The sequence below is a fragment of the Chenopodium quinoa genome, unplaced genomic scaffold (genome assembly GCF_001683475.1).
Source record: "Chenopodium quinoa cultivar QQ74 unplaced genomic scaffold, ASM168347v1, whole genome shotgun sequence".
NCBI classification, from domain to species: Eukaryota; Viridiplantae; Streptophyta; class Magnoliopsida; order Caryophyllales; family Amaranthaceae; genus Chenopodium; species Chenopodium quinoa.
The window spans coordinates 2,753,612-2,770,910 of record NW_018742980.1 but is presented as its reverse complement, the minus strand read 5'-3'; the positions used below and the strand labels follow the sequence as shown (position 1 = coordinate 2,770,910).

The window sequence follows — 17,299 nt, the reverse complement described above, 5'->3', positions numbered from 1 at the left end:
AATCCAACGTAGCCATGCAATCCAATCATTTGCCTGTATCATACCCTCCCCCACAAGAACTGACTTGTCCTCAAGGCAAAGGAAGAAAACCAAGGAACTGAGCTGTAAAATCGGCCTTTGCAACCCAAGTAGCCTCATGTGTTGCTGAATTGGCCTAATGGATGAGTAATTGGTCCTCAGGAAGGCTGTTTACCACCTGAGTTCGAGTATCAAGCACAGCAGCATGGAACTTAGAAGGAGGCTGAGAGGAAATCTACCACTCTGGAGTAACAGCAACAACAGGCAACTCTCCATAGAAAGGCTTCAATTGAGAAACATGGAAGACATCATGAATTCTAGCACGAGAAGGGAGTTTTAGCTTATAAGCAACTTTGCCAATTTGCTGAATAACTTGAAAATGGCCATAGAATTTTGCAGCCAGTTTGTTGTTACCCCGGAATTGAACAGAATGTTGTCTATAGGGCTGGAGTTTGAGCCAAACCCAGTCACCTACTGCAAAGAACCTCTATGACCTTCCTTTGTCAGCTTGAGTCTTCATTCTATTCTGAGCCATCTGCAAATTATGTTTTATTAGAGCAATCATGTCTTCTCTTTTCTGCATTCTCCTATCCACAACCTCATTGTTGCTTTCCCCAGGTAGGTAGGGTAAGTGTATAGGGGGTGGTTGACTATAGACAATCTCATATGGAGTTGTTTTTGTGGTTGTATGGAAGTGAGTATTATACCACCATTCAGCTGTAGGCAAAAATTTGCACCACTCCTTTGGTTCAGCACTGCACATACACCGCAAATAGGTCTCCAAACACCTATTGACCACCTCCGTTTGCCCATCAGTTTCAGGGTGGTATGAAGAGGAAAGCAGAAAAGTGGTACCATGAAGAGAAAACAATCCTTTCTAGAATTGACTCAGAAAGACAGAATCTCTGTCACTCACAATACTCCTAGGCCACCCATGAAGCTTAAACACATTATCAAGGTAGGCCTGAGAAACCTCTAACGTAGAAAAAGGATGCTTGAGGGCCATAAAATGGGCATATTTGCTCAACCTGTCAACCACGACAAATATCACATTGTTGCCCATTGAAGTAGGTAACCCTGTTATGAAATCCATGGAGATGTCAGTCCACACCAAAGTGGGAATAGGGAGAGGTTGGAGTTTTCCTGGTTTGGAAGTAGTCTCATACTTAGAGGACTGACAAATAGTGCAGTGCCTCACAAAATTGCTCACATCTTTTGCCAATCCCCTCCAATGATGTTGTTACTTTTATAGTTCTAAATGTACTGCTCATATACATTTGTTTATTGTACTATTTATCTAAACATGTAGTCAATTATAAAGCTTGAATATTTAATTTTGATATAGGGGCTACTATTTATAGAATTTTATTTGAGTAAATCTTTGGTCATTCAACAATGGAGCAGCTCTAATGATGTAGAGTAACAGAAATGAAATAGAATAGAACAGAGAAGAAGAAGAATAGAGAAGAGAAGGAAGAAGAAGAAGAAGAAGAAGAAGAATAGAGGGGGAAGATGCTGTGATTTTTTGTATATCTATAACTTCCTTATTACAGCCTATTTATAGAGCTAGAATAACAGAAAATCCAGCCCAATTACAACTCATAACAAACTCTAACAACCAAGCTTAGTCACTAATAGGACAAATAAAAGAGAATAAGAATATTTTTAGTTATTGTGATTCATGGATCTGTTTCATAACAGATTTCCTTCCAAATCCAACGTAGCCATGCAATCCAATCATTTGCCTGTATCAAATTTGTTTTAAAACATGAACAAATTGGTGGGAAGCTTTTGGGCGACCAATTTAGTTACAAAGAAAGCAACAGCCTAGCAACATGAATTACAAGGCATATATTATTTGTTTATTGCATAGTTTCACATGAGTAGTTACATACAGTACTGTCAAAACGGTTTGATAGTTCGGTTTCGGTTCGGTTGAAATCAGGTCGGTTTGAAATCGGTTCAAATGTCTTACGAGTCGGTTTCAGTTCGGTTTAAATAATTATCGGTTCGATTCGGTTTCGGTTTATTCTTGAACGGTTTAAATTCGGTTCAGGTTGTAAACGGTTCTGGTAGTAAACGGTTTAGTGCAGACGGGTTGCGGTTTGTTAACGGTTCGGTGTAAACGGTTTTTATCCCGCTTTATATTCGGTTCGGGTTGTAAACGGTTCGGGTAGTAAACGGTTCAGTGCAGACGGGTTGCGGTTTGTTAACGGTTCGGTGTAAACGGTTTTTATTCTGGTTAAAACAGTTTCGGGTTAGAAACGGTTCGCTTCTTTTTTGGTTCAGTTTTATTTTAGTTCGGTTCGGTTCGTTAACGGGTTCGGTTCTTCTACGATTTAACATTATTTGGATTGGTTTTATTTCAGGTTTACTAAATTACGGTTCGGGTCTGTTTTTTTATTTCAAAAAATCGGTTTTTTATCGAGTCGTTTGGCTTCTGGCAATTAAACGATTTTGGTTTGAAATTTTATACTACTTTCTAACTTTTTGCTGGTTAATAAGTTTTATATCAAGCCGAGATTTCATCACTTCATATTGAGGCATCATATTATATGCAAATCCTCATTAATTTTATAAATACATATCATGTTATGTTTCCAGTTTAGCCATACTGATCTTACTAGTTTATTACAAATTAGATTATAAAAGTTTAGTGCATTAATGTAATATTGTTTTACTATCAGATTATTATCTGCTTCTTATTTGATCATTTAGTTAATAGTGGACATCATACTGAGGTCACAATAACGAGGGATGAATTGAGGAGATAATGACCCGCACTGACCCGCCCAATAACCATTCCTAGTAGGAAGTGGTTTGTAAACGGTTCGAATTATAAGCGATTCGGTTCATAAACGGTTTGGTTATAAGCGGTTCGGTTTATAATCAGTTCGGTTTATAAACGGTTCGGTGCAAACGGGTTGCAGTTTGTTAACGGTTCGGTGTAAACGGTTTTTATGCCAGTTCAAACGGTTTCGGGTTAGAAACGGTTCGGTTCATTTTCGGTTCGGTTTCCTTTCAGTTCGGTTTAGATTTGGTTCGGTTCTTAAACAGTTTATTGTTTACTTGGATCGGTTCGGTTTTGGTTTTACTAACAAGCGGTTCGGGTCGGTTTTCGATTTCATAAAATCGATTTTTTAATAGGTTTGGTTCACATTCAGATCGGTTGAAACAATTTGATTTCACCCGTTCGATTCGGTTTTTGACAGTGCTAGTTACATAGAATTGTTAGTTTATTGCATTATTTGTTTATAAATTACAATAATTAAAAAGCTTTAATTTTATTGGGAAATTCTACATGGTGGCCTCATGGTTTTGAGTTTTCTACGTGGAAGACGAACATTTTTCCGGCTCTTTTCAGTGGCACCAAGGTTTAGAAAAATTGACATAGTGACCTTTTTTAGGTTTATGGCTAACCTTTTTAGTTAAAATGGTTAACCTTTGATTTTTTTTTTATTAAAAAATTATTTAAATTATATTTTAAAATAATAATAAAAAAAAAAAACCAAAAAAATTCCCAGCCACCTATCCCCACCGTCAAACCCTAACCCCACCCCTAGCCTCACCGGAAACCGGCCAACCACCCTCTTACCCATCGAAACCGAATGGCTGGATTTGTACACCACCTTAATTTAACCCATCCCCAACCTCCAAAACCACCAACCCAGCCAACCTTGACCCCCCAAAACCACCTAAAGTCACCGCGCGCTCTCGTCGGACTTGGTGGTTTTTGGGATCGGGGTGGCTGGGTAGGCGGTTACGGGGGTCAGGGCTAGGTTAGTTGACCTTTTAAAAGGCCAGCTGGCAAGTTTTGGTGGTCAAGGGGTGCGGCCGGCCAATTTTCGTTGAATTTAGGGCTTCGCGGTAGGGGTGGCGGTGGTTTCGTTGGACTTTGTAGTTGTTTTGGGGATCGGGGTGGCGGTTTTGGGGGTCGGGGCTAGGTCAGGTGGGTTGTGGAAGGCCGCCCGACCAGTTTTGGTGGTTTCGGTGGTCGGGGGTTGGGCTGGAAGGTGGTTTCGGCGGTCGGGGGTAGCTGGATTCCGACAAGGATATAGATGGCTGGGAATTTTTTTGTTTTTTTTTTTAAAAATTTTATTATTTTAAAATTTAATTTAAATAATTTTTTAATAAAAAAAAGCAAGGATTAGCCATAAACCTAAAAAAGGTCACTATGTCAATTTTTCTAAACCTTGGTGCCACTGAAGAGAGCTGGAAAAAAGTTTGTTTTCCACGTAGAAAACTCAAAACCATGAGGCCACCATGTAGAATTTCCCAATTTTATTTCTGTAAATTTTTTATAAGACTAATTCTTTAATTAGTTGCTGGTCATTGTTAATTAGTTGATGTTGTGTTGCTATGTTGTTTTTCATTGTATGACATCAATGTGAGAAGATTAACTGGGCCACAGTTCAGTAAGTATGTACCTCCTAGACCAATGCCACCTAAAGCCCAATTGGTCCCAAATACATGTTTAGTTGGAAGAAGCAATGCTACTGCTATGCCATCTACACACACTAATTCAATTATTACCAAATATTCATCTCCTCAAACACAACTATCTCCTCAAACAAATCCATCTACCTCTCATCATAACCTCACCCCAACAAAAGCTAATGAAGTCCAAAAATCTTCCATTCCAAGGGTAAAACATATTGCAAAGAAAAATAGCAAGAAGAAGAAAGCAACTGAAGTGAAAAAAAATAAGAGAAGGGGAAGGAGAGAAAAGTGAGGACATTATCAGATGAAGGTGAGGATTGGAGTGGAGAAGGGGAGTGGAGTACCGATTCTGAGTTGAGTGACTTGGATGTTAACTTTGATCCATGTGAAGAAGACAAGAGGGAAGATGCAAGTTATAACAATAAAAAATTGAGAATTATGTGTCTACCTTGATATGGTCTACTTTTACTAGTTTTCATTCCACAATATAAACCTTTGTTTGCACCAACTCTTCTCCCTTTGTTCTAAAAACCATGTTTACGGTTTCTTCCTTATAAAGAAAGTAAAAAGCAAAAACATAATGCTCTTTTAGGCTTATAGCTTTCCCTTAAAAAAAGTAATCTTTCACATAATTATCAAGCAGATAAAGAAAATTGGCATTTACAATTCAAAAGATAAAATTAGGGGCATGTAGTAACTCTAGTAATTTAGTAAGACATTTCCGCTTCAGAGCTCTCTGCAACAAGCTTTAATACGCTTAAGGTCCATTAACAAATAGTACGTCTGGTTAATAATTGACGGAAAGGGAGGAGAAGGATGGGAGAAGTAGGTTTGTATTTTCTTTCCCCTTCTCTTCCCCAATTAATATCCAAATAGAGAAATTTAGATCCGTCAATACACCTCCTATTTCTTTCCCTTCAAGCACAATTATCCAAAGACATTATATATACAAAGTATGAATAGAAACACTCAGGTCTAGGGGTGAGCAAGACCGGGTACCCGGTCATATTTGTAATACCCGGATCCGGAACCGGTTATAACCGGGTCCCAAGAATTGGAACTGGTCCCGGAACCGGTTAATACCGGATCCAAATTTTTTGGAACTGGTCCCGGACCCGGTAGGAACCGGTTCCAAAACCGGGTACCCGGTATTATTCAACGTAGTAAAATACTGTTTTTTTCTTTATAATTGTTATATAATATATTATTATATATAATGGAATTTTGCAGGCTAGTTATATTAACATAATAATATCCCTAAATTAGTTTTGGAGGCTAGCAAAATACAAATATTTCAAAATACAAATATTACAAACTAATAAGCCAAAAAGTACCAATTCAACAACCTAAAATATCAGTACAACAAACTTCAACAATGCTGCAAAGTCCAAACATCCAAACATAACCAAAACAACTACTTAAATAAAAGTTCAGAAAAAAAAAGGGAAGAAAAGGAAGGGCAGCAACAGGCAGCAGCTGAGCACACCATCAGCAGGCAGCAGCTGAGCACACCATCAGCCAGCAACAAGACCAGCAGCAAGTCAGCAACCATCTAAGCAACGGAGAAAGACAGCATACAGCAGACAACAAAGCAAAGAGGCAGCAGCCAACAAGGAAGCACAAATTCCCTATAAACAAAAGCCAAAATGTCCTTAGAATATTTGTCATTTGATATCTTTTCATACAATATAATTAAGAATACAATTATACAAACCTTTGTCACATCAATTATTTCCAACAAATTCATTAACTTGTGTGATGCCAGTGTCACTACCATCCAATTCTAAAAAAAACAGTAAACAATATAAGTAATAAACTTAGAGAAATAAAATAGATAAATATACAAAATAATAGAAGTATTAGTGTATTACCTTCTTCATATTTTTGAACATCCTCAAGGAAGCGCTCAATATCAATGCATACATTTGACGCCCTTAACCAATCTTGAGTACAAACTAAAGCTTCCACCATATTTGGCCCCAAACTACTACGAAATTGATCAAGTATGCGACCCGATGTACTAAATGCGGATTCACTAGAAACCGTAGAAATTGGTATAGCCAAAATGTCCTTAGCCAATGTTGACAATACTTTGTATTTGTCACTTTTTTCTTTCCACCAACCCAAAATATCAAACATTTCCCCTTCAACCCTTCTCTCCCGAGCTTCTTCAAGATAATAATCCAATTCACTTTTTTCAACAATAAAATCACTTTCTTCCTCATCAAAATCATCATAAAACTTTTTCATTTGCTCACTATTTGAAGAGCTCAAGTTTTCAGAACCATTATCCACATTGGCAACATTAATATTACGATTATTCTTGGAAGAGGAAGAAGCAATAATAGCATCATAATGGTTAAATAACTTCTGAACATTGTCATACAAATTGTCACAAATAACATCGACTTTGGCAAAATCGTTAGGATAAAGTTTTTTAAAAGAATACTTCAAAAACCTAAGCTTATATCGAGGATCTAAAACAACCGCAACTAACATCATGATATTAGTTTTACCGAGATCCCCATAATACTTATCAAACTTTTCCCTCATTTGTCTACCCATAATACGAATATCCATATTTGTAGAGTTTTCCCATTCTATCAAACAACTTAACACCTCCAAAACCTCGTGAAAATACAAGTTTGTAGTAACATATAAACTACCCGACATTTTCTTTGTAGACTCATAAAATAATTTCAAACACAAAGACAACACTTTAGCATTTACCCAATCTTCTTGTGTAGGTACTCCATCCTTGAGTTCCCTACTAAAATCAGGATCATCTTCCGCAAACCTATTAAAAGCTTTTTCAAATTTCAATGCGGTTTCAAGCATGAGAAAGGTAGAATTCCATCTAGTTGCCACATCAAGACAAACTGAACCTTTACAAGAAACTTTAACCAACATAGAAGAGTGTGCAAACAATTTAGCTCTAGAAGGTGAACTCCTCACATATCTAACAGCAGCACGAATTCGAGCAATCGAAGACTTCACACTAGATAAACCATCTTTCACAATCAAATTTAGAACATGACAAGCACATCTCATATGAAAAAATGAACCCTCCAAAACAAGTTTATCATGAAAATGTGTTTTCAAATATCCAACCGCCACATCATTTGAACTAGCATTATCAACAGTTAAAGAAAACAATCGATCCTCAATCTCCCATTTAAGAATACATGCCTCCACAACTTTTCCAATTTCCTTACCTTTATGACTATCCATTAATTGAAAATTTAAAATTCTTTTATGCAACTTCCAATTATCATCAATAAAATGAGCAGTCAAACAAAGATAATTAAAATTTTGAATGGAGGTCCAACAATCAGTTGTTAGTGACACTCTCGATTTCAAACACCCAATTAATTTCTTTAATTTTCCACTTTCACAAACAAATATATTCTTCACATCTCTTGCAACTGTAAAACGTGAAGGTATATGAAATTGAGGTACAGCAACACTACAAAAATACCTAAAACCTTCACGCTCAACAATAGAAAATGGTTGTTCATCAACAATAACCATTCTTGCCAAACCAAGTCTACAAGCAGTTTCATCAAATTTCCAATTAGAGACTATAGTAGCATCAGATTCAGGAGACTTGTAAACAGAAATGAGTTTTTGCTTTTTGTCTACATTTGGAGGGTATTTTGAACATGCACCAAGGTGTTTCTTTAATGAAGAAGTTCCATTATTAGTATTACCTGTTAGCATTTTCTCACAATATTTGCATTTGACTTGAACAATTTTTTTGGTTACTGGATCTCTAAAATCCCAAAAATGGTTCCAGTATTCAGACTTCCTCTTGTCACCAACCTTGGTTGATTTGGTTGTTGCATTCTCGTTTCCAACCTCACTTTCATCATCCATAGGGACTGACGAATTGTCGGTATTGCTCATAGTTCTGAAATAGGAACAAATTAAACTTTAATAAGACATAAACATTACACAAAGTGAGAGTGATTATATGCATTACACAAATACATACAACAGTCAGAACTGATATTGTCTCACTCACATAAACACAAAGAAAGAAAGGAGAGACAATATGCACAGATCCTAGTACATCATCTTCATGAAGAATACAAAAAGGAATTGGAACTTAATAAAGAAAAAATGGTAATTAATCTTATGAAAAGAAGGTTCCTTTAGTTGTTGAAACACTTTCTCCTCTATAAAAACCTTTTAAACAAGCAGAATTCTACATAGAAATCCAACTGTAGTTCCTGCACATGCATCACTAGGGGTGAAAGTTCGGTGTTCGGTTTGGTTTTTGGCCCAAACCGAAACCGAACCACCTTAATTCGGTTTCTTGATTTTAGAAACCACACCGCACCACTTTACTTTAGAAACCGAACCAAACCGAACCATATTTATTTCGGTTTCAGAATAAAAAACCGAACCAAACCGATTTTTTTGGGCCTCTTTTATTTGGGCCAATAATCTGCAAATTGGGCCTCATTAATCAACACACTAAGTCACTATTCTCACTAACACAGCAAGCAGTGCAAATTAACAAATATAACAGCAAACAAATTTAGTCCAATTCATACAAAGTACAAAGTCTACAAACCAATCCAAATCATACAAACTTAAGTTTTCAGTTTAAATAACAAACTAACAAAGTATCAAATCAAACCAATCAATCCATACAAACTCAAATTAAACAAGTTTTAACAGAACTACTTAAGTTAAACATAACATGATCAACATTCAGCAACATTACAGCCAGCAGAACAGCAGAACAATAGCAGCAGCCAGCAGAATAGATCAATCCAGCAGGCAGCAAAGCAGTAGCAACAGAACAGCAGAACAGTAGCAACAGAACAGCAGAACAGTAGCAGCAGCCAGCAGAACATCAACACAGTAGGCCAGTAGCAGCATATCAACACAGCAGTAGCAGCACAGAGCAATCACTCAAGTATTTCGACCACTTCATCAATTTTAGCATCACCAATTGCCATATTCTTCACAAATTAAAATGTAGCAAGTAAAATCGCAAGTTAAAATCGCAAATTAAAATCGCAATTCACAATTGAACATGCAGTAGCAACGATTAGTATTTAGTACTTTAGTAGGAGAAGACAGGAGAGAGCAAGTAAGTAGAGAAACGATTAAAATCGCAAATTGAATTCGCAAATTGCATATTTCATACCTTAATTAGTAGGAGAAGACAGGAGAGAGAGAAGCAGGTGGACCGTTGACGGTGGTCGCCTGGTGTCCTGGTGTACTGGACGGTGGTCGGAGACTCAGAGGAGACAGTCAGACAGGAGGGAGGACGAAAGAGTGGAGAAAGGCTGAGAGGATTAGAGGAATTAGGGTTTTTTTTATTTTTTCATTATATACCTAGGGTATTTAGTTTTGGGCCAGGCAGGGGTTTTGTAGGATTGGGCTTATAATTCAGTTTGGTTCGGTTTTGTTCGGTTTTTCAATTTCCCGAACCGAAACCGAACCGAAAACCGAAATTTTTTTATTTTTGACACCGAAACCGAACCACCCTCCCAAAAAACCGAACCACATTCCTTATTCGGTTTGGTTTTTCGATTCGGTTCGGTTTTACACCGATTCACTTTCACCCCTATGCATCACCATCTACATCTTTCTCCACAACTACAAATTTCAGAAAAGACCAGCTCAATAAAACAAGAAATAGATCTGAAAATCTGAAAAAAAACAAGGTAAACCAATATCATGATAACTAGATTAAAAAAAAAAAAAAAAAAAAACACTATTGCAAAGATGCAAGGTGAATGTGATCAGAAGATGGGATTGTAGTGTAGTGTAGTATGATTTTTTTATTTAATCATTCAGTCAGGAAAAAAATTCAACAAAAAATTTTTGAACTTTGGGAAATATCTCCTCTAAAGAAATTTTTCCACTAATCCATCGCAAGTGGTAAAAGCCAAAAGATAGAACATTGAGTTATTGACTCTGTTTCTTCCAATGTTTTTAACTCTATCAGGGAGAATGCAAGCAGCAAACATAACATCATTAAAACGAAACCCCAGTGTACCCACCTCATGTACTGAGATCAACACCACAATGTTAACAGCCAAACAACAACTTCTATAAAAGCAATGACTGAACTAAACATGTACAGCAACTAAAAATGGTACCCACCAATTAATACTCAATAAGAATCTATTCAAACACCCAGAAATTGCAGAAAAAGACTATAAGTGCAGTCAATTTGTACCAATTCATTGATTTCAGCATATTAAACACTCGTAACACCCTCAGAAATTGAAGAAAATAAAAATTAAAATTAACATAAACACTCTAACTATCTCCAAAGAAAATGCAAGCAGTAATAAACAGTACCAGAGATCTACATATGCAAGATGAAACAAAAAGCAAACAAAGTGAGAAAAATACTTACGAAAGAGACAGTCGTTCGGTGGCTTGATGAGAACGAAAGAGAGGATGAGATTTTGAGTACCAAGAGAAAAATACTTACGAAAGAAGACCGAGAATCAGTGAATTGATGAGAACGAAAGAAGACAAGATGAGATTTTCAGAGGAGAACAGAGAAGATTGAGAATGAACAGAGAAGAACAAAACCCTAGCAAAAATGAATTCAATGAAATGAGGAGGCTTAGTGGCTGACAGAAACCCTAGCAGAAATGAGTTGGATGAAATGGGCCTAATGTTGTATTGGACTGTGGATTGTTGGGTTTTTTAAAAAAAAATAATTTTTTATAACTAAATCAGTACCGGTTCCGGGTACCCGGATTGTCTGGATCCGGGACCGGGTACCCGGAACTGGAATTGGTTTAAACCGGGTACCCAGTGGGTACCGGGTCCGAAATTTTAGGACCCGGTCCCGGAACCGGTTACAACCGGGTCCGACATTTTGGACCCGGTCCCGGAACCGGTGGGACCAGTTCCGGGTCCGGACCCGGCGGATCCTAACCGGTTCCGGGTCCGGTACCGGGTACCCTGGGTCTTTGCTCACCCCTACTCAGGTCCATGACAATCCAAAACTAAACCAACAACCAGAGAACAAGACAGCTAGGAGACCAACAACAAAGATCAGTAGCTATCTGAAAAATGCACTTCTCTAAATGAGAACCATAATGGTCTTCATCAGCAAAAACATAGTACTATAAACAGCAGTCAAAATTGGGACATGTGAACCTACAAGGCAGCTTACAAAACTCATTATACCATCACCAGACAGAAGGCATTTTTGCTTCAGCACAACCACTAAAGGACTGAACGCTAAAATTGAGATGGCATGTGGAACAAGCCTTATATGATGTAGGTCTACAACAGAAACAATAACCACCACTCAACATCCGAGTTTGAAAATTAAAAATTAAAAAAGACATTCTATTCCTATCAAATGAAATGTGGTCTTCTCTCCATCTCCACCTTCCAACAAAAAAATCAGCCTGCTTTACCCATCACATTAAAAATATTTAACCAACAAAAATATATATATTCAAATGAGAATTAAATTGAAATTGACAAGGTTAGAGCAGAAAAGATGAAAATCTGCATAGTAGAAGCCAGACTGATACTTACACAAGCAAAGGAAGAAGACATCAAACTTAAATTCTGAGGTTACACGTCGCACATCTCATGTAAAATATAAACTATGCTTTACAACAGTCTAATATGATGGCTACAGATTGGCAAGAAGAAGGGAGAACAAGTTATGCAATCTAAGACACAGTTAAACAATGTATAGCTATTGTATAAAAAGATGGTTAACTCATCTGCTATCTCCAATGGATTCCTTGCTGTGTGAAACAAAGGTTTCTCCATACAAGTGAGTCCGGGATGGCACTTCTCTGTATGTGTACCACTATCATTAGATAAACCAAGAAGGTCTGCCCCATTTTATCAAGCATTGCAAGCAATAGTATCTGTCTGAATTGCATATTCATCGTAAACTCGGTTACCACTCGCTTCCAAGAAAACCATCTCATTCACGTCTTTGCCAAATCTATATAGATAGTTCAAACCCAACAAAAGTTCTATAATTGCAGCTTCAGTCTTCGATTGATTTGCAAAATACAAAGTCTGCACTAGAAGAAGATTCCCACGGGAAACAGTATGCTGCTTCTCATAATTCCTTTCAGAGTGCCATCTAACTGTGTTATGCGCAAGAGGAGAAAGCCATTCCAACATTCTCGCTATTGCCAGACTCCATTCCGTAGCAAGGGCAGAATCATAGGCTGAGGAAGCAAAGGATTTGGTGTACAGTTTTAGTCTAGCCCTCAACATGCTCCTTATGCTTGTTGTTAACATATCGTACAGATCCTCCCTTGCATCATGGGAAATCAGGTGAGGCGATGAAGCAAGCTTTTCAATTAATATAATAATATTTGCATAATGGAGACTTAAGGCAGCACTTCCCAGAGAACATGGAGGAGTATTTGACAATATACACTGTGAAAGATAAACTGAGCTGCTTGAGGCAAATGTGTTGTCATGAGAAGAGGGATCCATTTTGTTTGATTTTCCATCCACATCACTCAAAACAATAGCCACGGAACTTGAAGGCCCACTGCTTGTTGGCATACAGCTCTCAACTACTGGAGAATTACTTCCAGCAATCATGCATCCTTTAAATGGTCCTGATTGAGCAAACCGTTTTGTGTTTAAAAAAGGAAACTTTTTATGTTGATTTTGTTCATTCTGAAGAGTCTGTCTCTGTTGCCTTTTGCTAGCTCTCTTACTTCTAGTAGGCAATCCCAGTAAAGAGCTTGACCTAACCAAAGGTCCTGAATAAAAGATAGAGCTATGAGTTTCAGAGGGATAAACAGAAGAGTGTACAAATGAGCGGCTCCGAATGAGGGATCCAGCTGTAGGCTTAGGCCCTGACGTATGATTTCTGTCCAAGTATATCACTTCATTAATTCCAAGCAGAAGTTTAAGCCTCTCAATTATAGTAACTAGACATCTTGACAAAAGCTGCACTATGTAGTCATATGTCCTAGACCAAGGGGACATTTCTCGTAAGTTTTTCACCTCTTGACGCTGCCAAATGACCTTCTGTTGAAATTCAAGCAATTTAACTCGACTGGTTTCTGGATTGCACTGCATTCTCCTCAATGTTTGTTCAAGCTCCACCAGCACCTCCATCTCTTGATGCAATTGTGAAGTAGCAGCAACAAATCTCTCCAGTTTCTTTACTTTTTTCTCCATCTTCTTCCATCTATATTCCCATCCATACAATTCAGTAGAATTCTCAAGAGGGCTGCTTAAAAGTTGGTCCAAACGATGATATACGGGATTAGAGCATTTCTTTCCTAACCTAGTGACAGAGTGTGCAGCGTACCACAAATTCTCAACTATTTCCGCAAAAGCAAGGTTCATGAGAAAATTTTCGTCATCTGATACAAGTTTTACAATCCCAGGCGAGTTAATAACATCTTCCCTCAACTGCGATATATAATTATCACTCAAACAATTCCATAAGTTAGCAACCTTAGACATCAAAGTTGACACCTCAAAAGCTAGAATTCCCATTACAGCTTTCTCAGAATGCGAACCATTTCTTCGTGAAATCCCCCATAAACTACTAAACCAGGACTCTTTCACTCCACCTCCCATCCTACACAAGGATATCAAGGACAAATTGAATTTAATATGGCAGCAACAATATAAATGCTAAGGTAATGCACAAAAAAAAAACACGATTTATTCCCTAATACAGCCACTTTGCCAATAAATGACCCTCACTAACTACTCAAAATGCCTACCCACAGTCTTGCACAATACCACCCACAGGTGTTTTTACTTGTAGAACCAATGTATATGTAACTACAAACAATTTACATGTATCATAAACAAAAACACGAAACAAGTTTAATTTAACTTATTCCTATCAACCCAAATCTCTTCGAAAACATACCAGAACATATCCTAAAATCCAACATAGGCAATAGAATACCCAGGGGCTCAAAGTGTTGCATTCAAGTTCAACAAATTGGTAAAACCCATAAATTTATGGACATAATATAATAAAATTACGAAAACAAGCTTTGACAAAATCAATAATTCAATGGCATTTCATGACAAACAGAAATTACTACCCAGTTGAGCCAAATTAACAAATTTGACAATGCAATAGAATTACAATCCAACTTACTTCTAATTCTAATTCAAACTAATTCATGATACCACTTTAATCATATTCAAATAACTACTGGGGACAAAATTGAAAGCATAGCAAACCCAAATTATTTCCTCAACCCCACAATAAAAAAAAAATAATAAAATAATAAAAATAAAAATATAGCTTTTAAATCAAATTAAAACAGTAAGCATTCAAACACGAAAATTCACTCAAACAAACACTATTTATAAAGCAAAAACAAGCATAAATCTGAAATTGAACAAATTGACAACAAAATTAGTAAAACAAATGAAGTGATGAAAAGACTAACCCAAAAAACAAGTGTTCCTGAGGAGAGAGAAAATGGGATCCGACCCAGAAACCAGAAATGGGTAACCGTGTGGGATAATGAATTAGTTATTGCAAAGTGAAGGAGTGTGTGAATGAGTGAGAAGTGATGATATGATACTGCCAACTTTATTATTGTTGCGTTCAATTTTGAATGAAAGGAATGAAATGAAATGTCGTCCAATTTGTAAGGCCCACATCCATCTGTCTTTAAGCTTATAGGATCATTTTTCTTTTTTTTACAGTAAAGCTTTATAAAACCAGGGGGTCACCGCGTCAAAGTATATCCCTTTATTTGGATAGGCGGCCACAGCTGCTCACAAAGTCACAAGGAGTCACAACAGTCACAAGGCTCCAATTATCTTCTTACTCTCTTCTTCTCATATTAGTTTCACTTACTAGATCGGGATATACCTGGCAATTTTGACCATATCCGATGACTCGACCCGGATGATCCGATCCATGACCCGAAAATAATGACCCAAAATTGACCTGTGATAACACGATTATTTACGTACTTTGTATGCTATATTTATGTGATATTTGTCGCATTTTCTCCCTACATTTAACTATTTGAGCTTCATTTTGTTATATATTTCGATTTTTGCTCTCCTCGGGTTATTTTTCTTGTTTTTGTAGGCTTTTGCTTGGAAAATATGTAGAGTTAGCATGGAAGTTGGATTTAATATGTTGGAAGAGCTATAAAGCATAAGGGGACAGCCTAATCCGCATCTTGGTTGTAGTTTGTCATGACCTACCGCAGCTTGCTTGCGGCGCACTTCACAAGGGAGCAAGAAACACATAGAAGGCAGCTTACTCCGTAGCAGTACCGCGGCTCGCGGCCTTGTACCGCAGCCCGGTTGCGGCCACTTAATTACCAACAATTTAGCTTTATTTTTGGGATTTTAAGAGTCCTAATCTTGTGTAAAGACGACTACTATTTTCCTAGCATATAAATAGGTTTTAGATAGTCTTTTATATATCACTTTTACATACATTATTTTAGAGAGTTTTTGGTATTACGTTCTTCTACATTATTTTCTAGGGTTTTGCTTTCAAGATTCAAGATTTCATAATTAATTCCTAGAAATAATTTCTTCTCTCAATTCTCTTATTTTATGATTGTTAATTATTTTTTCTTTATTGAATATCATTCTTGAATTCATGAATATGTGTGAGTAATTTCCCTATTCCAAGATATAGCGAAACTTGAATATGATTAATGCATGATTTAATTCTTTAAATTCTCTAATGATAATTGCAATTGATATGCTTAATTGATTGTGCTTATGTCAATACTAGATTAGAGGAGGTTGAATAAGGCCACCCAAAAGGACCATTTTCCCTTCCCCTTCATTGATCAGATGCTTGAACGTTTGGCTAAGCATTACTTTTTCTGCTTCTTGGATGGCTATTCTAGGTTTTTTCGAATTCCCATCCGTCCATGTGATCAGGAAAAGACTACTTTCAAATTTCCCTATGGCACCTTCGCTTATCGAAGAATGCCATTTGGATTATGTAATGCTCCAGCCACGTTCCAGCGTTGTATGATGGCAATTTTGTCAGGTCTTATTGAAAATTCAATGGAAGTTTATGGACGACTTTTCTGTCTATGGAACATCTTTTGATGTATGTCTTGAAAATTTGAAAAAGGTGCTCCATAGATGTCAAGAAGTTAATTTAATTTTAAACTGGGAAAAATGCCATTTTATGGTACAACAAGGAGTTGTTTTAAGCCATGTGGTATCACATAAAGGTATTGAGGTTGATAAAGCAAAGATAAAGGTCATTGAGCGACTACCCCCTCCTAACTTTGTAAAAGGAGTTCAGAGCTTTCTTGGTCATGCAGGATTTTATAGACAATTTATCAAAGATTTTTCAAAAATCGCTCGATAACTGAGCTTTTGGCCAAGGATGCCCCATTTATATTTACTGATGCTTATCTTGAGGCTGTTAACAGATTGAAGGAAGCTTTGATCCCCGCTCTTGTTATGCAACCCCAGGATTGGACCCTAATTCATACAGATCATGCAGCATTGAAATATTTGATGAGTAAAAGTCACGCCAAGCCGCAGTTGATTCGTTGGATCCTTCAGTTGTAAGACTATGACATCGAGATAAAGGACACAAAAAGGACTAAGAATGTCGTTGCAGACCATCTTTCTCACTCCTTCTCGATAAGGGGGATGGAGACGACCTCCCTTTTGATGATTTTTTCCCTGATGAAAATTTATTAGCTTTTTCTCAAGTTGAATCACCTTGGTATGCTGATTTAGCTAACTTTTTGTCCACATGTACATTGCCTCATGGTTACTCATCTCAACAAAAGAAGAAATTCTTTTACGAGGCGAGGAGACATTTCTAGGAGGACCCATTCTTATACAAATTATGTGCGGATGCAATGATTAGAAGATGCGT

At 37.1% G+C, this 17,299-nt stretch overlaps 1 protein-coding gene across 1 annotated transcript; it reads right to left on the bottom strand.

The window, feature by feature from the left end:
• Positions 1-11,943: 11,943 nt before the first annotated feature.
• Positions 11,944-15,312, bottom strand: LOC110729402. The gene is made up of 2 exons (XM_021909145.1): positions 14,865-15,312; positions 11,944-14,029 (listed from the first exon to the last, which is right to left on the bottom strand). Exon 2 carries the CDS (start codon positions 14,026-14,028, stop codon positions 12,313-12,315), a length of 1,716 nt encoding a protein of 571 aa, XP_021764837.1. The 5' UTR covers position 14,029; positions 14,865-15,312; the 3' UTR covers positions 11,944-12,312.
• Positions 15,313-17,299: the final 1,987 nt, after the last annotated feature.